We start from the raw sequence: 21,403 nt of genomic DNA, 5'->3' as shown, positions 1-21,403 counted from the left end.
TTGTTTGACAAACTTAAAAAAAAAACCCTGAAAAATCGATAAAAGTAAGGTTTTTCTTTTACTCTTTTATGGTTTTCAAATTAGAAAGCCACAACTTAGAATAACATTATTGTTAATACAACTTACTCTCCAGTTGTTGTGCATTTTAGTGTTAAATTTCAACAATATATTTGATAATTCTTTAAAAAAAAATCTGCTTTGGGGGGGGGGGGGGTTGACCCCCAAAACCCCCCCTTGGTTGCGCCACTGAAACGAACTAATTTTGTCTCTCTACGACGTTTCGGTCCGTATTTAGAACCTTCTTCAAGGATCTAAAATGATTGATTCTGATTTCGATATAATTTACAAATTATTTGAATTAGTCGCATTATTGACAAACTAGGAAACCGCAGGAGCAAGTGACACAACTGATGGACCAAACACCACTGATCATTACTGATTATCGAACCAGACCCGACTGATCATTACGTTCTTTGCATCCAACTACTTAAATCTGTGTGGAATTAATGTTTTGATCGGGTACGCCTTAGAAACAATTTATTAATTCAAAAATACTCCCACTCAAACATATTTTTGAATAAATTTGATGGTATGTTTCTTCTAATAATAACGGTAAATGCAAATTCATGTATATTTCACTGTTATACTTAGAATTCATGGATTTATGCCATCAAAATGGTGTAACTTAAATAAATGGAAACCCAAATTTAGTACTATACCATTTAATTCCACTAGAGTTTGTATCCTTTGACACTTTGGATGTAACTTGTTCATATTGTAGGCTCTTTGATTTTTTAAATTTTACTCAAGCCTGCGATTTAGCTATAGAAATTGATCTATGAGCACAGAATTGATGGAGTATTTTTTCTGATAATAACGATCTATGGAGCATGGAGTAGGTCGTCGATTGAACTTATAGTCATGATTTTCTTTCAAGAACTGAGAGTGGTCTATTTTAATTTACAAATGCGAATATATTTTCACTTCATATATACAACGTTTTTGGGATCACCTTTCTAACCATTTTGTAACAGGAGCAACACAACACAAAAGCTTTGGGTTTGCTACGATTTTTTTTTTGGGATTTTTTCTTTCAATTTTGTGTTGTGTGTGTGTTTTAGGGAGCCGAACTCCGTAAATGTGATACTTTTGCTTTTCTAAGAGTGTATGTCTTTTGTTATTGCATTGTTAATATTTTGCGAGAAATTGTTTGTCAAAGACCCAATCATGTTTAATAAGTCAGCAAGCTTGTTGTCAGAAACTGTCCCTACAGTTCCGGTTCAATAAGCTTTCTCCAGCCTTTATCCGCGTTTTGGTTTGATTTTCATCGAATGGATCTCTAGCAGACAATTTGGCCTTACGTTATCGTGTAAAATAGCAATACAATACGAAACCGAAAGAGCAATGTCAAGAAAAATCTAAATTAATTGTCCGACGATCGGAACAGGCGTTCAAAGTCCTCTAGTTTGCTTCTGCTGCTGCTTCGGGCGTTCAAGTCTCCGGATTCCCCAATCTGCGGTCTTTCAGAGTTTCGACCCAAACGAGGGGTGTAGACTTCAGTTCCTGTATTACCCAAAGTGGATGAAAAAAATAAGTAATATTAATTCGTAAGAATCTTGTAGAGTCGATAAGAAACAGTGAAATGAAATCATTCTCCGTCAGATCTTCAAATCGATCCATCATGCACAGCTCAATGCCCATCTAAATCCCATCCACCAGTTAGTTACACATGTAAATTTTTTCATCACCATCATATTGCTCATTACAAACAGTCGAAGGATAAAAAGTTGAAAGAAAAAAAGAAACATTTTATTGCGTCATTCAACACTGAACAATTATTCACCTGTGGTATTTACAATTGTTCACCTTTGATCTCGGTGGATGCTGCGTTGGCACGTTTACCTAGCCTGGGCCCGAACCACATGCCGCTGTTGGCACCGGAATTGCCGGCACGTTTCTGCTGCTGGGGCATCATCGTCTTGGGCCAGTAGAAGCGAGCCGCGTTCATTCCGGAACGGCCCACTCGCGGGAATGGGACTAAGCCCTGGCGTTTCGCCTCCCGGATCGGGTAGTCTTCTGCAAGGGAATAGAAGCGATGGGAGAGCGAATTGGTCAGCATTAGTTAACCCGTGTGGGACCGGGATGAGATTTTTGTTCGAATTGTTATTATGAACTTTACATTCAATTAATTTAATCTGGTATTCACTACAAGCAATCCATAAGCATCTGGATTCATATACTGGCACATGCGGACCTTTTTTTTCTCGATGACCAGAGTCATTCCAGTGTCCTTCTGAGTCATCATTCGGACCACTACTTTGTTAAGGATACAGTGCACCAAAAACTTCCCGATGTGAACAACATTCAGTACCGTGCCTTCCAAGGTGCAATCTGGAATGACTCAAGTTACCCCAAGTCGCAACTAATAACGCACAAAGCCTTGAAGCAGCGTTGCCAGATGAGGTAGAGATCACTGGGAACCCTCTTCGACAGGTCCTTTGCCTACAACAGCGGAGCGGAACAATCCGGGACAGGTCACTGGTTCTTGGGGGGAAACAATCACTGCACTGTGGGTTTTCGGTCGGGAGAAAAACTGAACTGCACTTCGTCACTTGCTTAACAACGGCGTGTATTCAACAGGATGGGTCAGAAGTGCGATAATAACTACTGGATTGATTTTCGTGTGATCGATGCAAATGCATCTCTCAAGGTCAATTCCCAGGATTTGTCTGCTTTTAAAAAATGTACCCGATCTTTCGGAGGACAAGAAAGTGACCTTGACAGGAATCGGTTGCCCGACGATGGTAACACCGAAGGATTCATAACTAATTGTCGTTTTCTGTTGTGATTGAGGTATTGAAACACTATATTTATTTACTATATTTAAACTGTTCGGAAGAGAAAGTTGATAACAATTTTACCCGATCTGATCCAGGAGGGCACCAGAATGACTCCGGATATTGAAAAACATTTGCGCCAGCATATAACATGAATTGACTTAGGATTGCATGTAATGAAAACTTGATGTAAATTAGATGAATACAATGTTCACAAAAACAAATAAAAATAAAAATCAAAGCCCGGTGTTACACGGGTTAACCGATGAAACTGAATTCATAAGTTAGAAAAAAAAAACCTCGTTCCACATTCCATCGCAGCAAACCTTACCATAATCGTCGGCTAATTCCAGCGGTAAAGCTGCGGCAACGGCGGCTGCATCGCTCCACTCCAGTAGGTCCGGATCGGAACGACCAACCCTTGGAAAGGCAAACAGCCCCACGGTTGGTCCTCGCTTGTGTCGTCCCTCGCTGACGCTGTCCAGGTCGGATGCTGTTGCAACGATGTTGGTGTCAATGAAAAGAAAACAATTCGCATAAATGATTAAAATCAGCTCATCTCGCTGTCGCTGACGGTTTATGACTGGAAGCACCGCCACCGGCAGATAGCGTTGATATCGTTTCACAACATTTAGCCAAGAACATCATAAATGATAAATGGTAACGACTTTACGGTTTTGTCGTAGAGTTGTCGCTTGGAATGTTATTTTTCTGTGTAAGAGCTGCAGGCTGTTTTTCCACCAACTTGAGGTACGGAATAAGAATGCAAAAGCTGCAATCTCTCTCACAAGCTTCGCTCTATCGGACGTCATCAACAGCTTCGTTATTACCAACATGGTTTCAATTAGAGATACAGTGAGCTCTAGGTGGAGATTGGTCCAAGTCTTACATAGATTAAAACGGTGTGACATTACTTGAGTGTTATTGTTCAACTGCGTTTGCGACCTATGTAAATTCAAACCACGCAGAAGAAGAACGTCTTGTATGGGGGCATCACTGTAAATCTGGGCTTAGTTTTCTACGCGTCACCGTTTTACGCTCGCAGGCTTTACAGTGTTTACTAATGGTTTTTTCATTATTGTTTGGCCCGGAGTGGTTTGAGATTACCGGTTTCATTTGTACGACGAGTATTGTCATGGTTATTGTTTGTAAGCCGTTGTGATTGTTTCTTCCGAAAGTTTGTTACTTATGAGTATCAAAAGAAACTAATGTAGCGCTTGCGTATTGTGCTTATAGTAAATGAAACCGTTCTTAACACAGTTTCTTAGCCTTTCATGCATATTACAACCAGGGTTGGGAAAAAATCTGAAATTCACTCTACAGTAGCCAAGCAAAACCAATCACAGTCAGCGAAGCCAGTGAAACTCACGCCCATCGCTGCTGTAGGCAAAATGCCTCGAAAATAGCAAAACACCCGTTGCTAAGGGCAACCCAGAATTACTGTAGAAAAATGTTCTATTTCCCGCTGCATTTCCCGCATTTAGAGCCTTCAATGACACTCATGATTTAAAAAATTCGTGCACCCAACATAGGCTACTTGATGAGATTCACGTTTTTAAACTACTGTACTGGGAGAGCCACGTGATTTTCGCGAAAATTCAAGCCTACTACTATTACCATTCCCAGCACTGATTACAACGATAAAGGATGTCCCAGAAAGCATGGGTATGACTTCACCATATTGCCATTTTAGCACTAATTCAGAATAAAAACCTGATATTCTAACATCTAACAATTAATGTAAGATATTAATCATAAGTAAGTTTTGAATTTTTGAGCGATGTATTTATCTAAACATTCATAAATGATTGCATGGGCGTAGCCAGGGGGTGTCGTTTCCGTTGCTGACAAAAAGAAATCAAAATCATCTGGTTTGTTACAAAGATGAAACTTTTGTTTGACTATTTCAAAGTTGGTCTTCAGCGAAAATATTTGTGTACAATTCCGCCATGACAATATTTTTGAATAATTCTTGGAGTCCAACTTAAAATCAGATTTCTACCAAAGATCTGAATAGAAAACATTCGAAAGTCCACAATGGATCTTGCTAGGAATTTGCCAAAAATTTATTATCTGCTGTGAGAAGTTCGTTTTCTCTTTCTCGTATTCATGGAGAACTTTTCCTGTATCCATCGCGACAAGCAGCAGTTGCTTTCATGCACCAAATTAACCACTGTTTGCGTTAATTTGATGTGGTAGCATGATAAGAGTGCACGCATCGCGGTTGTTTTAGCAATGTTCTAGGTTCAAATTTCGTCGCTGGCATCAGCTTTTATTTATCCGCATAGTGGTAAAAAAATAAAATACTTAAATCACTCGCCTTACTAGTGATTTTAGTATTTTATTTTTTTGCAAAAGTGAAGTGTTAAAGTTCAATTTGTAGTTTCAAACGTACTCTAATAATCCCTCCCCTAAAACCATTTTTTTATATTCTTCAATGAATTTCTTAAATGCCATTCCAATAATTTATGCCAGAGATCGTTCTTAAGAGTAGGTCAAATTTCTCCATCGTGGAAAATTTTCTGTCTCTCAATTTTTTTTTCTTGGAATATAACCTTGATATCATTTGAGAATGCCTATAGAATCTCGAACTCAAAGAAAAATACGATTAAGAATTGTTTTCAAAACAGCACAAATAATTCATCTATGGAATCCGGACAAAACTTCTTTTATTTTCAAAGGCTTGCTTCATGATACATGCCGAACAAGGAATTACCTCAGTTATTCTAGAAATGGTAAGTGTTCCTCCAAGTATTAGTCTAATTTGCCACCTTCAGGAATTCATCCACATATCTCCTCATGCATCCCCTCTTGAACTTGATTGGAAATCGCACTCAACATTAAGCTTTAGAAACTAGGTATAATACTTTAAGAATTACTTCAAGGATCTTTTGATGATGTTCCTTGTAAATTTCTTCCATTTTTTTTTTGATCCAATATTTTCATTAATCTTGAAAAAATGTGCAAATTGATAGTAATACTTCTCTTGGGATTTCGCCATTTATCACTCCATAAAGTCCTTGAAAGGTAAAGGATTTTCGAATAATAAGTATTTATTTAGGAATTTCCCCAGTATATTTTTCCAAGCATTCTTTTCGGATTATTCTAAGAATCGCTCTAAATATCACATGAAAAGATCTTAAATAGATTCCTGTATGACTTTCTCAAAATGTTTCTCTGAGATTCCAGCAGTGCTTACCAAAAAATTTTTTGCTGGAGTTATATTAATCATTCTTGAAAAGTTCATGAAAAATTCATTTTGGTATTTCCAAATGAAGTGTCTAAAGTGTTATAACATTGATTGATTCGGAAATTAGTCCTGTGATGTCTCTAGACATTTTTTCCTTAAATTCCCCCAAATATTGAAACTGAAATTCATCCAAAGATACATTAGCAACTAGATCAGAGATTTTTTCAAGGCTTCATCTAATGCTTCCATTTGGTTTAACTATAATTTATCTATGAATATCTCTAAGAACACTACCAAAAATTAATCTGCAGAATCCAAACAAAAATTATCAATGCATTATTTCTTGGATTCCATAAATTTATGCGAAGGATTTTCTAAGAAAGATTCAAGGATAAATCCTCGAAGGACTTCCTGAAAGAATATCTGAAGTATTTTCGAATAATTTCCTAAAAAAACTCCTAGATAGATTATCCATGAGTTCTTGAGAAAATGTTTGTACAAATCGCTGGATAAATTTATCATTACTCTCCACAAAAGATTCTTTGTAATGAAACAACATACGCTTCTAATCAGGGCCGAATTTTCAAATATGTGGATTTTTTCCTACAAATAACTTTTCCATTGTGCAGAAAGGTCTCAAAAGTTATTTTTACAACTATTTTCATTCATGATTTTGTTCCTGAATAATGTGCACACGTTATACAGGATTGTGTACTTTTTCTCGAATGGCATTTCCCCGAACGCTATTTTCCCGAAGAACCCGTTTCCACGAAAGGTGTTGCATTAGTATTAGCATTAAGCATTTCGCACAAAGTAAACGTAGGTGGTAGAATCCTATACCATTACATGAGGACTACCTCCTTCCAGTCCGTTATCAAAGTCCAAAATTTGGAGCTTAACTCTAACTCTTAGACAAGATTGACGCATCCTCCAATAGTTGAGAGTTGTCCTAGCCACGTCCTTGCGAAAGCTGTGGAATGGAAAAGGATGATTGATTGGACACCTACTAAAGAAAGATACAGAGAACTCTACGACCTCTCATAGGTTTTACGGGATGTTGTGTAATGTTGATGAAAAGGGTTGTGCCATTCGATACGTTCGGTAGACGTTCTGGTCGACAAATATTTAATCTTTACGTATTGTGATCATGCAGGGGGTGGGATGTGGTGGAGAAGGCCATAGCCCCAGTACCCTACCATTTAGCGGAGCCAAAAATTCCACTCCACTCGGCTGGTAAGCCGTAAACCACGATTCATAATTAAAAACAAGTACAAGACTGATATTTTTTATAGTTGACCTTCACTCTTGAATGGTACAAACTTGTTTGAATCAAATCAAAAGACTTGAAAGTTTAAATCTGATTCCAAAAAATCAAAATTTGTTGAGCTATTTAAACATGACTGATTTCTGGTATGTTTTGAATGTTTCGGCCTAATGTTCCAATCGGCCTTATGACCAATTTGGCCTTACAAGGGAAGGTCACGATGGCGTTACACGGGGTTTTCAACCGGACCATTTTTGTTAGATTCTACATGCCGAAATAAGAAAAACCCCAAAGCCTTTCGGGTGATGGACCAGTGGTGTAGCCAGGAGGGGCTCTGAAAGGGGCAATTTTGTACGTATATTATATTATTAAGCTAATTGGAAATTTGACAAAAATATTTTTTTTAGTATCTATTGTTATGGCAGAGAACAGAATTGACATTAATGTATGTTTGAAATGTATTTTCCATGCCATAGGCGCAATCGGAATGGGTTTAGTATTTGTATACTATTCTAATAAAACCAAATTTGTTTTGGTGTCCATAGTCCATGTTAGTTACGCCAATGGCATGGAAAATACATTTTAAACATACATTAATGTCAATTCTGTTCTCTGCCATCACAATAGATACTAAAAAATATTTTTGTCAAATTGCCAATTTGATCGTTTCTTGAACGGAAAATGTTATTTTCGGAGTTTGATAATTATGTTCAGATTGCGCATTCTGTCCGGGCGGGTGTTACGCAACTAACTATCGGTTGTGGATGCTTTTTAACCGTTCGATGACCCTGGAGGGATCGATTCTGCTTTTCGTATAATTTTGAGCAGAAAAACCGACTGTGTTATCCTAGGGTGTTTAGTTCGAACGCGCTTCCTTTCGTTTTTCGATTATCTAAAAATACAGTACCACCCAGTACAGTTTTTCAATGGGCACAGTACAGTTTTTCAATAGGCGTGATTTTTTTTTTTACGCGTATCGTTATTTTATACAATCCGATGACCCTGGCGGGATCGGTTTTTGCTTTTTACTGGTTATTGAGCAAAAATATTACTGCACAATCGACAAGCATTTCGCGAAATACTATTTATACTATAAATAAGCTATTGTTTTCTCTTATGGTTGCCGGCATTCAAAAGATTGATTTGAAAACGCTTAAACAACAAATATTTATGGTCTATCGCCAGCTTTCTAGGCGAATCCTGACAATATACCTTCCCCAACCTCCAACTCCGTAGCACTTATGAGGGTGTCGCTGAGTCGGTGGCCTCTCATTAAGTAAGTGCTACATCAACATTTCCTTCCCCTATCCCAAGTTACGGTAAAGATGGGCGTGGCCGGGAATAGCGATATTCATGCTTTTAGTATTCTTGTTTATGATTTGAACAAGGTATACTCCCCTGCCTTGTTCTTGAAAGTAGTCAGGATGAGATTATTAAAAAGAAACATGAATGTTGCTAGTATCCAATCTACGAAGTATACCGTAACTACGCTAACGCTAACGCTAACGCTAGCTGACCGCGACGGGCCGTAAGTTTCTCATCAACACAAAATCTCTTATAGAAGATTGATCAACCACACTCTCACGCCATCTTAGCTTAGCACATCGTTTATACGTTATAAGCAGACTAAAGTTGCAAATAGGTTGAGCAGTCGATACAAAAGATTTGACAACTTTCATTCGAGTGGGATTCGAATCCCGGACTAGCGAATTGGAACCGCGTTCAATACCTCTAAGCCATTTTAAGACAACAGGAAAACTTTTGCTTAATGCGCAATTCTCTCTAATTGGAAGTGATGTCAGTTTCAATATTTGGGATTCAAAATGTTCGAATATTCATACGCTTGTTCCAACTTTTCATTCTGGAACTTTAAAACTCTGTTTTGTGTTGAACGTTTGTGATTTCGGAAATAGAACCTTTGTATGCATCGTGTACAAGTAATGTTGCTCCCTCAATACTGTGGATGATAAATATAATTGATGTCTATTTATTTATTTATTTTCGGCCGGTGCGCATAGCACTGTGCTGCGTCTTGTTTGGGCGGCACGAGAGGTGTTTTAGTGGGTGGCTCAAGTGAGTGGTAGCATTATGTATACGTACTCAAATAACTTTCGCACTTTAATTAGGTCTTCCAGATGAGCACCCATCCATCTTCCGGAAATTGTTCGTAGAAAACTGATCCTTTGATGGTGTTTTCCATGCGATTCCTCATATGAATTCGCTATGTACTTTTCGAATTTTGAAGTCAAAGATTGATCGCGTCTGTTGCTAAGAAATGTGGATTGATTTTTATAGAGATCATTGAGTGACATCTGGTGATTTTTCTTTATAAAAGCAAGTTTTCCCATATCAAATTCCATATAAACTTGGAAGGGCTGGCGCTTTATTCTAGTTTTACCGATAAAGCTGAAATTTTCCACAGTTTTTATGGGATCCAAATGGAATCCAAAACGTGGGTAAGATCGAGAATCTGAGTTTTGTCCCACACTTATGTTAAGCGGAGTGAAATGATTACAAAATTAATGAATCTCTGGATGACTCTTGAATTTTTTTCTTAAACTAAGGGTTAAAATACACATTAAGGGGCCGCCCATAAATGACGTAGCATTTTTTCACTGATTTTTTACACCCCCACTCGTAGCATTTCGTCACAAATGCTGGTACTCCCCTCTGGAAAATACGTAGCATATCGACAACCCCCCCCCCCCATATATTGTTTTTATTTGTTTTCCTTAGTGACTGGGTTGAAACAAAACATTGGAATTGAGAAGTTCAATACAAAGTTTGATATTAATTACTGACTGAAATGAAAGGATAATCTATTCTAACAGTTTGATATACAGTAGCGCTCAAAAGTAATTTGGAAAACTTTTAAATAAACATTTTCCTTGGTTTTGGTTTCCAGTTTCGTATTCCCTAAATTATATTACTATTGCTGTTCTTACCATAAAAAACAAGTTTACTATAAAAAATGTGAAAAAAAATTGATTGGATTGATGAAGCTCGTTACTGTCGAGTTAGGGTCCAATATATTTTATAATATATTTAACAAAAATTTCGTTATTTTAGAGGATTGTTTTTTTAAAATAATTCGTTGTTAGGAGATAGATGATCAAAAAAATTTATTAATTTGAAATGAATCATCGTTAATATTATCATATTTCAAATCATTTTAGCAAACAGTGGCCAGATACATAAAAGATTACACTTGAAATATTTGGAATGTTAATGAAATTTTAGCAATTATTATACAAATACAATAATCTCTATTAATATTTCAGTTGATTTTCATTATCGTTTCCATACTGGAATAATCTTTCACAACCTATAATGAAGCCGTTAAATAATAAAAATTCTTCAAATTACCGAGTTATTACCAAAATTTAATGATAGGGCAATTTTGTTAACACTCGAATCTATTATCCTCATTAATATTCAGGCTATTCCATCAAGAGCATTGATATATCAAAACAAATGATGAGTTGATTGGGTGGAGATCTCCTGCAACATTGAAGGCATAATTCACGGAATAAATATCTTGCTTTAAATGTAATGTTTGCTAAGAAGATTGCATATTTTATTTTCTTGAAGAAATAAAGCCCCAAAAGAAAATATTGATAAAACTAAAACGGCTGACTTTATGTCATGTTAACAAATGGCAAAAATATGTACTCCAAGTAGTTAGAGCATTGATTTTTAATCAATTCGATAAACTTATTTTGTTTATTTATAAATTTATGAATTTGGACACGAATATAATATAATATTCACATAATTATTTAAAGCTTCAAAACATCTGTTTGATTGCATTTATCAAGAAAATCTTAAGTGTTGTTGACATTTTTTCAATCTTGTCATATGAATGTTTTTAAGCTTAATCATAATTTTATAACCCAAGCTTATAAGTAAAAAAATAAAGTTTCATAAAAAAAAAATTATGCAATTTTTTTTTAGCGCCTTTCTTTTTACAGACTTGATTCAAAATGCTACGTCAACTAGCTAGGCCCCTCCCTCCCCCTCGTCACACTTCGTCACAAATTCGTGAAGACCCCCTTCTTCTTCTTCTTTCTGGCATTACGTCCCCACTGGGACAGAGCCTGCTTCTCAGCTTAGTGTTCTTATGAGCACTTCCACAGTTATTAACTGAGAGCTTACTGTGCCAATGACCATTTTTGCATGCGTATATCGTGTGGCAGGTACGAAGATACTCCTATGCCCTGGGAAGTCGAGAAAATTTCCAACCCGAAAAGATCCTCGACCGGTGGGATTCGAACCCACGACCCTCAGCTTGGTCTTGCTGAATAGCTGCGCGTTTACCGCTACGGCTATCTGGGCCCCCCTCCCACCTAAAAAGCTACGTCATTTATGGACGACCCCTAAGATGCTCTGTGAGCAAATGAGATATATTAAATCAATTGTTTAATCTACCTCAAAATATTGATAGTTTTTCTCCGGCACCAAAATACGACATCATACTTGATATGAAGCCACTGAGTAATTTTCTGTTTTCAAAAATTGAATAGCACGTCTGGTTTTTGAGATATTGACTGTTCAAAATGCATTATTCATCAATTTCATTCAACTTGCAAGCAATTTACCAGCTTGCTTGCAGATTTATGTGCTTCAGTTACTAGTTGTTAGCTGATGAAGAATACAAATCAACAAAGTTTGTAATATATCGTTTCTAAAAGTTATGTTTTGTGATTTAAAACTATATTATATCAGGCCTTTAAACAGTAGAAAAGTTTATTTTATGAAGGTCAAAAGCATGTTGAAAAATTCGATTAAATTGATGTAACACTGGAAATTTTTAATTAAAACTATGCCTCAAACATAAGTTGAGTAAGATGTTCCATAACTTGATATCCACTCATGGAACCATACTAAAAACAAAATTTCATGGTTACTATGATGGTCCCCTAAAAAGGCTTTCCAGAGCATTCGTTTCCACTACTCGATATTTCCATTAGTTGATAGTCCCTTCAAATATCGTCTCATGGAGGTTTGACTGTAATTTGATCTAAGTGAAACGCGAAAATATAGCTTTTGTTCGACAGTGGAATGATTGTAATTCAGGGAAAATTATTTATTTCCAATGTTTGTTTCGTCAGGTCTCAGTTACCTCAAATTTAAAGATATTCGGGGATAATTTTGACATTTTTATGATAGGCAGCTTTCAATAGTACTCAAAATCTGTGCTTATGATGATAATCCGACACAATTGTTTCATACAGAAGCAACACAAGTAATTTTCCATATCGATATGTGTAAACGATATTGAAAGAACAACCGTGTAACAGTACATATGTTAGTAAAGACAAAATATGTTTGTGCCTAATAGGGGTAGTCGGGGTGGTTTGGCCAATGGGGTGGATTGAGCACCCCTTAAAAGCTGCATAAATCCTTCAAATTTTATTTGAAATAACATGCAACCCTAAAACTGACAAGGAAATGAAGTAATAGGCATGTTAGAAGTCAGTGTTGAAAACTCAAAGAAAAATAAATAAATTATGTTCGAAAAAACTGCCCATATTGCCCCGAATGGCTCTTTTAAAATTCGTCATTTCAGAACGATGATGTGTGACTATTAGAGTGATATAAAAAATTTAATCTTTTTGCACGGAGTGTTTACAAATTTTGAAAAAATTATTCACTCATTCGTGAACTTTATGAAACAACGGAAATCATTCGGATCTAGTGTATTGATCTAAAAATTGATGGAAATCATGCAAAAATCCGAAGATTTCATAATATTTATAGCACTTTTATCGACTTTTTCTTAACCCGTATAGGCCTGAGTGAAAGCAAAAATTCTAAAACCCTCACCGCTCAGCGAATTCTTAATGGATTCAAATGATTTTTTGTCAGTATACTGGCACATATCTAGTTTCTAGAAGAGGACAGAGGAACTCGGAAATATTCTTGTGGCCGGAGTTATTCCGGTGGATCACTGGGCCAGGTCGGGTAAGAAGGGTACTGTGCGTTTGTGCCCTGAAGGTAGGCAAATTTCATATCACAGATCATTTCCGGAATCGCCTATAATGTGGCCATTACATGACGGAATTTTAAGAAAATTGCATCAGTGTAAACCTTTTGAGAAACGATTGAATTGGAAAACTATGAGTTTTACATTAGATTAGTCATACAAATGACCATTTTCGGGTCCCGGGACGCCTCAAACTTATGATAAAGTGGCCAATTTGTATCTGAAAATCTGTGCCAAGCTTATGGGAACGCATTTTAGTGCACAGTTATGTTTGATTTCTACTTTTTGAGAGTTGAAACGGTTTAGTATCTAACGAATCTACAGCTGGTTCTTCCGGGCATTACATCCGAATGGCCACATCAGGTATATTTTAAACGGTGCAAAACTCTTTATTTATAATGTTGAATATCAGATCTTAATTCATGCAAAATAAAATGATTGTCATTGCAAATAAATGAAGGTTATTTGGAGTGTCCCAAAAAATAGCCCTTTTTTACCCGACTTGACAAAGTGACCCACCGGAATAACTCCGGCCACAGGAATATTTCTGAGTTCCTCTGGCCACTTCCAGAAACAAGATATGTGGGCCAGTGAACTGACAAAAAATCATTTGAATACGTTAAGAATTCGCCTAGAGGTGAGGTTTTCAGTATTTCTGCTTTCACTCAGGCCTATACGGGTTAAGGTGGACAAACTGCCCCACTTTCCCCTACATTCTTTGCCATTAAGGCTTTGGCTTTTAAGATGTATTCTTTTTATTTGAAAGTCTGACCACAACCCTCTCATTCCCATTTGTCCAGGGACACCTTTTACGCTTAACCTCTCTACCATTCATTTTTCACCGCAAGAAAAAAAAAATCAAATCGCGATAACTTTTTTGTTTTTTTGTATTTTTGCACCTTTTTTTACAAGTTGTAGAATTTGTGTCAACATTGATTATAGGTCATCTGGATCCAGATATATTCCAAAACTCCTCGAGGGAAGATCTCGAAAACTTCATAAAATCTCATATCGTAATTTTCATATATAACTAAAAATATTTAACCAATTTGTATGATTTTTTTTTAGAGTAGCTCCTTATTACATGGCCTTATATAGCTCACATTTTATGTTTTCGATAATTTGGCGTAAACAAAATGGTCGCATAAGTCATTCTATATAGAAAATATTGGTCCCCCAAAGAACATCGGATTATTTTTGAAACCAGATCACCAATCACCAATATCGACACGGATTCTTAAACTAGAAGAGTTGAGAACTTGTCAAAAAATGGTGCAAAAATACCGAGAAACAAAAAAGTTATCACGATTTGAATATTTTTCTTGCGGTTCAAAATGAAGCTGCCGGTAGAGGGGTTAAACATTTATGTTATGTCCTAAATAGTTATTTTGAATAAGAAGACAACAGTAAATCGTAGTGATACCTAAGATAAGGACATATTTTATCACTTTTAGGATTGAAGTAATTTAAATCGAATGTCACCTCAGGCGATAAAGATAGATAAAAAACAACAAAATCAAAACAGTCTGCTAGTCTGATATTACATGAGCACCAATAATATCACAACAACATTCACAAATATATTTTCCCACAAATGTATTGCATAATTGTCAATAATGCATACTGTGCAATAAAATCATTATTTTTTGGGTCTAATAAAAGTGAAAACCTACTGTGTGGTGTTAAATTTTAGTAATATTTACTTATTTTCGTGTTGCTTGGCGAACCTTTTTAACAAAATTATTAGCGCTGGGCTAGTTTATCTCGGAACCACAGGCTTTACTTCCCTTATAAAGGATGTCGTCACTATAACTTTTTTTAGAGTGACAATATCGTGGATGGGATTTAGTCCTATGTCCTCGGTGTGACCTGGAATCGAATCCCATTCCCGAGATGATCAATCAAATATATAATTTAAATATGCTATCTGGTGTCTTTATTGTTTCAGAAGGGAATTTATTTTATTGGAAATGTTATAAAAATTGAAATCAGTAATACGTTTTTATAACGTATCTCGATTTTAATTTTCATAACGTTTTATCCCTGTTTTTATTGTTTTATTTTTTTTTCCATGTCCCTATCGAAACAAAGGCTTCTTCACAGCGAGCTAGATATGACTGGAGTAAACTTCAATGAAATGTATCGAATCAAAAAACATTTTTTGTCGTCCACAAGGATGAAAGAAAAAAACGTCTCTAGCGACAAACTACACAGTATTTGAATAATCTAAGAGGGCCGTCGTTCTTGCAGCAGCATAATGTCAACACCTTATTACGCGCTTAGAACGGATATATCAAGCATTCGATGTATTGTTTGTCGTGGGACAAAGAGTTTATCGGATGTTGTAACAAGTAGCGATCAACTTGAATCATGATGCATTCGCGCTATTATTTATCGCTCATCCAATGTCCGAATGATTTTAGAATTACAAACTGCATATTTGAAGGTTAATAACTAAGTAAAAGTGGAAAAATGCTCAAAACGATAAAACTTTTATTAATTAGAGAAAAACCGCGAAGCATCATGGATTTTTTCAAGATCACTAGATTTCCATCCTTGATCGCCTATGATCATTTCTAGTGCATTGTGGTCAATTTCGACCAACTAATTTGGTAACTTTTCAAAAGGACATATTGATAAGCTCTCTTTGTTTACTTAATCTTTCGTCAATAAATGAGCCACATTAACCTTTTTTGTAGCGTTTTTTATATTAAACGCTAGCCAAGGACATTCTCTCTCATTCTTTAGTGAAAAACTTTCCAAAAGCTTCAGTATTGAACTGTTAACATGAAAAGAGAGCGAGAGAGGACAGGATCTCTTCAGCCCTGGAAACAATCATGAAGGAAGTAATTATGGAAATCCAAGTATTTTAAGGAATTCATACAGGAATTCATGGTAAAAACTTTGAGCAAATCCCAAGAATTCTTTCAAAACTTTATAAGAGAATTCGTGAAGGAATCATAGATTTAAGAAAACATGAAATATCCTTAAAGCATTTTGCATGGATTAGTTCCTTGACCAGTTTTCGGAGTAATTCCTGAATAAATTTTCGTTAAAGGAAATTCCATAGAAAAAAATGTGGACGAATATTTTATGATTTTTTTTTCGGAGAAATCGCTGAACAAATCCATTGAGAACTTTGTGAAATTCCAGGTTGGTTGGTTGGTTTGACTTTATTAACGAGATTTTTAGCCCTGGGCTAGTTCATCTCAGGACCAACGGCTTTACTTCCCTTCCGAAGGAAGTCGTCACTATAACTTTTTACGTCATAAGTGACTATGTCGGGGGATGGGATTCGATCCCAGGTCCTCGGCGTGAGAGGCGAGTGTTCTAACCACTACACCAGGTCCGTCCCCAATTCCAGGTGGAATCAATGGAGGATTACTTTCCATATAAAATCCTCGAAGTAATTGATTCTTGGGTAAATCTTTGTAGAAACTCCTGTAGAAATTTATAATAAAATTACTGAAGATATTATGAAAGAATTGTTTTTCAGGGTTTTAAATGAATAGGGTGCATATTCTAGGTGAATTATTCTAAATGATCCCCCACTATGGGCGGTTTCCATACAAACTGGCGGCCAAACATATTTTTTCCATCTCATGTCGTATTTATGAGTTGTGTCATACTAATTTGGTGTTTTATTATCAAAATAAAGTTTTCGAGACTAACTTTTGAATAGGACCTATAGCGAAATAATAAGTTTTGTTACTAATGATCCATATAAGCCATTTATACGATTAGCGTTGTGCAAACCATTATAAATGTTAGAACTTACATGTAAATGATGATATGAATAATTTAGCGATAATTATTTGTTCTCTGAATTGTTTTTTATCTGCTTTTAATAGAAAATGGTAAAATTATTGGAAAAATTCAAAAAGCCCTGTATTAAAAAAGTGCAGCTAAATTCTTCAGGATCCTTTAATTTACATCTCAAAGTGCCCTTGGGAATAAATTTTAGCCTGGGACAACTTGGAACAAAAAAGTATGGGATGTGTAAACTTTCGATATTAAATCAAATATATTTTTTCAGTGCACACCCCGCATTTTTCCGAGCTAAAGTACAAATGTTTATTTCATTTTTCTAAGATAGCTTTTTGAATAAGCTTTCGGACAGTGTATAGCGATCTGTAAAAAATATTACGATTATGCAGTATATTGTATTCAATGTGTACCTTGTGTTTGCACTGAATTCTTCATTTTTCTGAAAAACTCTGATTTTGACATACTGTATCAATTAAAATATAAAAGATCTTGCTCTGATATTACAAGGAATATCTTAATAGAAGTTTTAATCATGGAATGATGTACATGAAAAACCTATCAGAACAAGTTAATTTTTCGATTATTGGTCACCTGATCGCCCATAGTGCCCCCGAAGCACCTGGAGATATTCATTCGTATATTTGATTCATTTCCTGTTGGAACTCCATTTGAATTTTTTGATAGAATTACTCAGGAATACCTTGACGCGATTGGACTCCGTTGAACCCTCTAAAGAATCCTAGAAACTACCATAGAAAAAAAAATCTGGTGGAATTTCTGAAAGAAGTTTTTGTAGATTATTATCAGGAGGGCTGCTATGTGGAATATTCGAGGGATCCCTGTCAGAATTATTTTAAGAATATCTGGTACACAGTTAAAAATTATGAAGATTACACGTCATGCAAACTTCATTTATGCGATGTAAACATGACGTCATGTAAATTTAAGTCTGAAATCATGTAAAAATGTGTTATATGTCATGTAAACACAGAGGATCCTGCTGACTTACATCACATATAATTGAAGTTTACATGACATATCATGTAAATATCCATGATACTCCACGCTCCAATTATGCGCATTATATGTCTCAGAAATTTACACGTTTCGTTTGAACTGTGTAGAACACTCAAAGATATTCCTGAAACAAGCCACACATAAATAGGCATTTTAGAAGATTCCATGGAGAATTTATTAGGGGATCTCTCGAGGCATTCTGGGAATGAATCTGAAATCCGTGAAAATATTCCAGAAGGAACATCAAATTCTTGGAGAACTAATTTTCAGGATATTGGAAGGAATTCATAAAACAAACTTGAAAAAAAAATCTCAAAATCTTTTTTTTTAGTCATATTTAATTAAACAGCGTAACAAAAATGGCATTTTTGCGTGTCTCAAGCATCAAATTATATGTCTCTGGTAGATTTTGGGTTGCTGAATCTGATGCCGTTCTCAGACATGTTCCAGCACGTCACAGTTTTTAGCTCCAAAGTTGTATAAAACACTGATTTCATTGATGGTTACATGAAATTTTTAGTATGATTTATCAAGCTTCTTTGTGATATAATCTACCAAGCTTCTAAAATAGGACTTTAACTTTCATTTCTGATATAATTTGGTTGAAATTGCACGATAAAATTTAGAATAAATAGATTTTGTCAACATGCTTGCAGTCTCCATACAAAATTCTTCGTTTCTCTTATATGGAAAAATACAACACATTTCTAAACCATCAAAAATTAGCTTTTGAGCATCGAAAGTTTAATGAACTTTGTTGATATGTATTGTTGAACACATGCAGTTTGAGTTCTGAGGCAAATTAAACAAATTACTTTCCATACAAGCTGGCAAACTTGCATGCAAGTTGCCTGAAATGGTCAAATTTCGCATTTTTATCAGCCAATATCTCAAAAACCAGACATGCTACGATATTTTTGGAAACGGGATTGGATTCATCAACCCTTAAATAGAAGTATTTTGATGATTGAGACAAAAACGTGTTCCGCAGTGTTAATGAGCTAGATTATGTCACCTCTTTTATGGAGCCCACCCATTGTGCAGAGCATAAATAAAACACAGGATCCATGCATATTTTAAAGAAGAAATAAATGTACTGGTAGTTCAACTCGATTTTTTTTTCTTGAAGATAAAATATCACAAAATTTATCAAACTTTGCATAGTCATCTCCATCATCATGGTTATCGATGCACATCAAGTCATCCAAAACCCTGCAATATTATGTTCCGAATTTCCAAATTAATTTGGTATGTCATTTTATATTCAACTTCTTTCTATTTTTGTTTGCTCTTAACGAGCATCCGCAGTACTTAACAGGGGAAAATCACGTTTTTATCTCTTGAAAGAGATAATATTTCTTAACCACGACATGTAAATTGATATTTTCTTAACCAGCAAGCCTCCAACAGATCACTTTTTGCCTTCGATTGTTTTTGCATCTTCATTTATCATCATTATGTTCTAAAAATATTCACAATAATCATCCGTGTATCCTTTTGCTCTATCTATATTTGAAGACATGAATCCCAACGACGAATCCAATATCCTTAAGGATATCACTCACTCACCATCAGCCCGGCAGAATTTAACCGCCGATAGAACGACGAACACCAGCGAAACGTATGCCAGAGTCTTAAACTGTGTCACTTGTTGCATTCTGAACTGTTTCGGTAATCCTTACTGCTGATACGAAGATCTTCAACAAATCTTCAATCTTCACACTGTTTCTTCGGAAAGATATTTCTTCTTCTCACTAGATTCCGAACCGTTCCTCACCAAGAAAATAAATTCTAGGCCCTGCAAGTGGCCAACTGACTCGTCGAAGAGTGAATAGTGACATCCTTGGAAATTCCGGTTGCTTTTATACAAACCGGAACGGCATCTGGTCTCCGATCCGCACGCACAAAACAGATAACGACCGGTTGATTTGGCTGCAGTTGCTTCCGCTGAAGTTGAGGTTGAGGGTGGTTGGGCGCATGACTGTTCCTGGCTGCTGTTTGGTACCTGTTCTAGCTACTGGTTTGCCAAAGAAGTCGTCGCGGAAGAAAGACGCCGACGACGCACAGAGAAGTCGCTAGAACGAATTCGTGGCCATAATATCAAATTTGAGATTTTTGATCCCATTGTACTTTTCATGTTGTAACTACTTTAAGAATACGTCATACCACTTGGAAAATGTAATGAAAATGCGAAAGAGTATGGTTTTAATTTTTTCACCTATTAACTCTAAAACAGAGGTAGCAATAAACATCTGTTCGCCCCTTAATGAAAAAAAGGCCTGCTCGTGAAAATGTGTAGGTTCAACTATCCAAGACTGATAACTGGTAGAAAACTTTTTAAAAATCTTATTTTTTATCAATTATTTGACGCCTTGGCGATCAATGTGTGCCAAACAAAACTTTTCTAACAAATGGTCATCAAAAATTATTTCAAAAACTGCTTCTTTTTACGACATGGTTTTGAATGCAATTTCTCACTGATAGGTGGATTTATGTCCTGCAACGGTTTTAAATCAATTTTTATTAAGCTATAACCGTTTGTAAGCATATCTGGGGCATGAGCAGATTATAAGGGGAAAACAAGTTTTGGCCATGATTGACTCAAACTAACTCTTGTGTGCGACGGTCAGCATCCCACGTTTTCCTTTTCTTTGGGTGGGTGGTGGACAAGAAAGACAAGGGCGCGCGTAAATGATAGAAGTATGCAGTAGACGAAGCGTGCTGGTGTTAATGTTGGAAAAAAGCAACGGTAACAGCAACGAGCCAACAGGTGATGAGGCGATTTGGAGACGCTTATGATGCTAATAATGAGACTTGCTGTGTTTGAAATGGGTCCCCTATTTGGTAGTATACTTGGTGAAAACGGGATTGAGAAGTTGTGCTTGGAAAATTAGACTTTCCATTATCAGTTGGATAATGTGTCATTGTTGAAAAAATACGAATTAAGTATTTTGATACGAACCAAACATTACTGAAACTTCTGTGAAACAATATACTTTACAAATTTGGGAAGAAGTTGAAATTAAGTTGTGAAAGTTTTAGTTTCTTTCTCTTTTTTTATTCTTTATTAGTATCATTTCGAACATTACATTAATTTCTTATATCTAATATTCTTATATCTTATATTCTGTGTTAGACAACACTATCATCCTAATTTGGTAAAACAAAATTTAGCTTTTATTAACATTTTGTTAACAACATATCACATTTAGTTTGCCGTAGCAATTATGAATTTTTACAGGTGAGTTGATTTCACCTATATTAGAGGAAAAAACGATATCAATTTACTGAACCTAACTTAACCTAAATATATAACGCATTAATCGTGGCAATAGAAGATT

General features: G+C 35.8%; 1 protein-coding gene across 3 annotated transcripts; it reads right to left on the bottom strand.

Moving 5' to 3' along the window:
- Positions 1–953: 953 nt before the first annotated feature.
- LOC5566490 (cardio acceleratory peptide 2b) lies at positions 954–19,910 on the bottom strand. 3 transcript variants are annotated; one of them, XM_021840488.1, is made up of 4 exons: positions 3,511–3,688; positions 3,169–3,330; positions 1,867–2,076; positions 954–1,563 (listed from the first exon to the last, which is right to left on the bottom strand). In XM_021840488.1, the coding sequence occupies exons 1-4, from the start codon at positions 3,671–3,673 to the stop codon at positions 1,424–1,426; spliced, it is 675 nt and encodes a 224-aa protein (XP_021696180.1). In that variant the 5' UTR covers positions 3,674–3,688; the 3' UTR covers positions 954–1,423. The 3 variants fall into 3 exon arrangements, with proteins under 3 accessions (XP_021696180.1, XP_021696183.1, XP_021696181.1); XM_021840491.1 differs by lacking the exon at positions 3,511–3,688 and adding an exon at positions 19,632–19,910 and having other exon boundaries at positions 1,034–1,563; XM_021840489.1 differs by having other exon boundaries at positions 1,526–1,563; positions 1,844–2,076.
- Positions 19,911–21,403: the final 1,493 nt, after the last annotated feature.

This window comes from Aedes aegypti, chromosome 1, assembly GCF_002204515.2.
Source record: "Aedes aegypti strain LVP_AGWG chromosome 1, AaegL5.0 Primary Assembly, whole genome shotgun sequence".
Lineage (NCBI taxonomy): Eukaryota > Metazoa > Arthropoda > Insecta > Diptera > Culicidae > Aedes > Aedes aegypti.
This window is presented reverse-complemented; position numbering and strand designations above follow the sequence as displayed.

Bases quoted from the DNA above. Each gene is read 5' to 3' on its own strand.
- LOC5566490 (XM_021840488.1), bottom strand. From the start codon at position 3,673: ATGTTGGTAATAACGAAGCTGTTGATGACGTCCGATAGAGCGAAGCTT. The intron at 3,331-3,510 runs GTAAAGTCGTTA...TCGTTGCAACAG, and splicing joins GACAACTCTACGACAAAACC to CATCCGACCTGGACAGCGTC. The intron at 2,077-3,168 runs GTAAGGTTTGCT...ATTCCCTTGCAG, and splicing joins GGAATTAGCCGACGATTATG to AAGACTACCCGATCCGGGAG.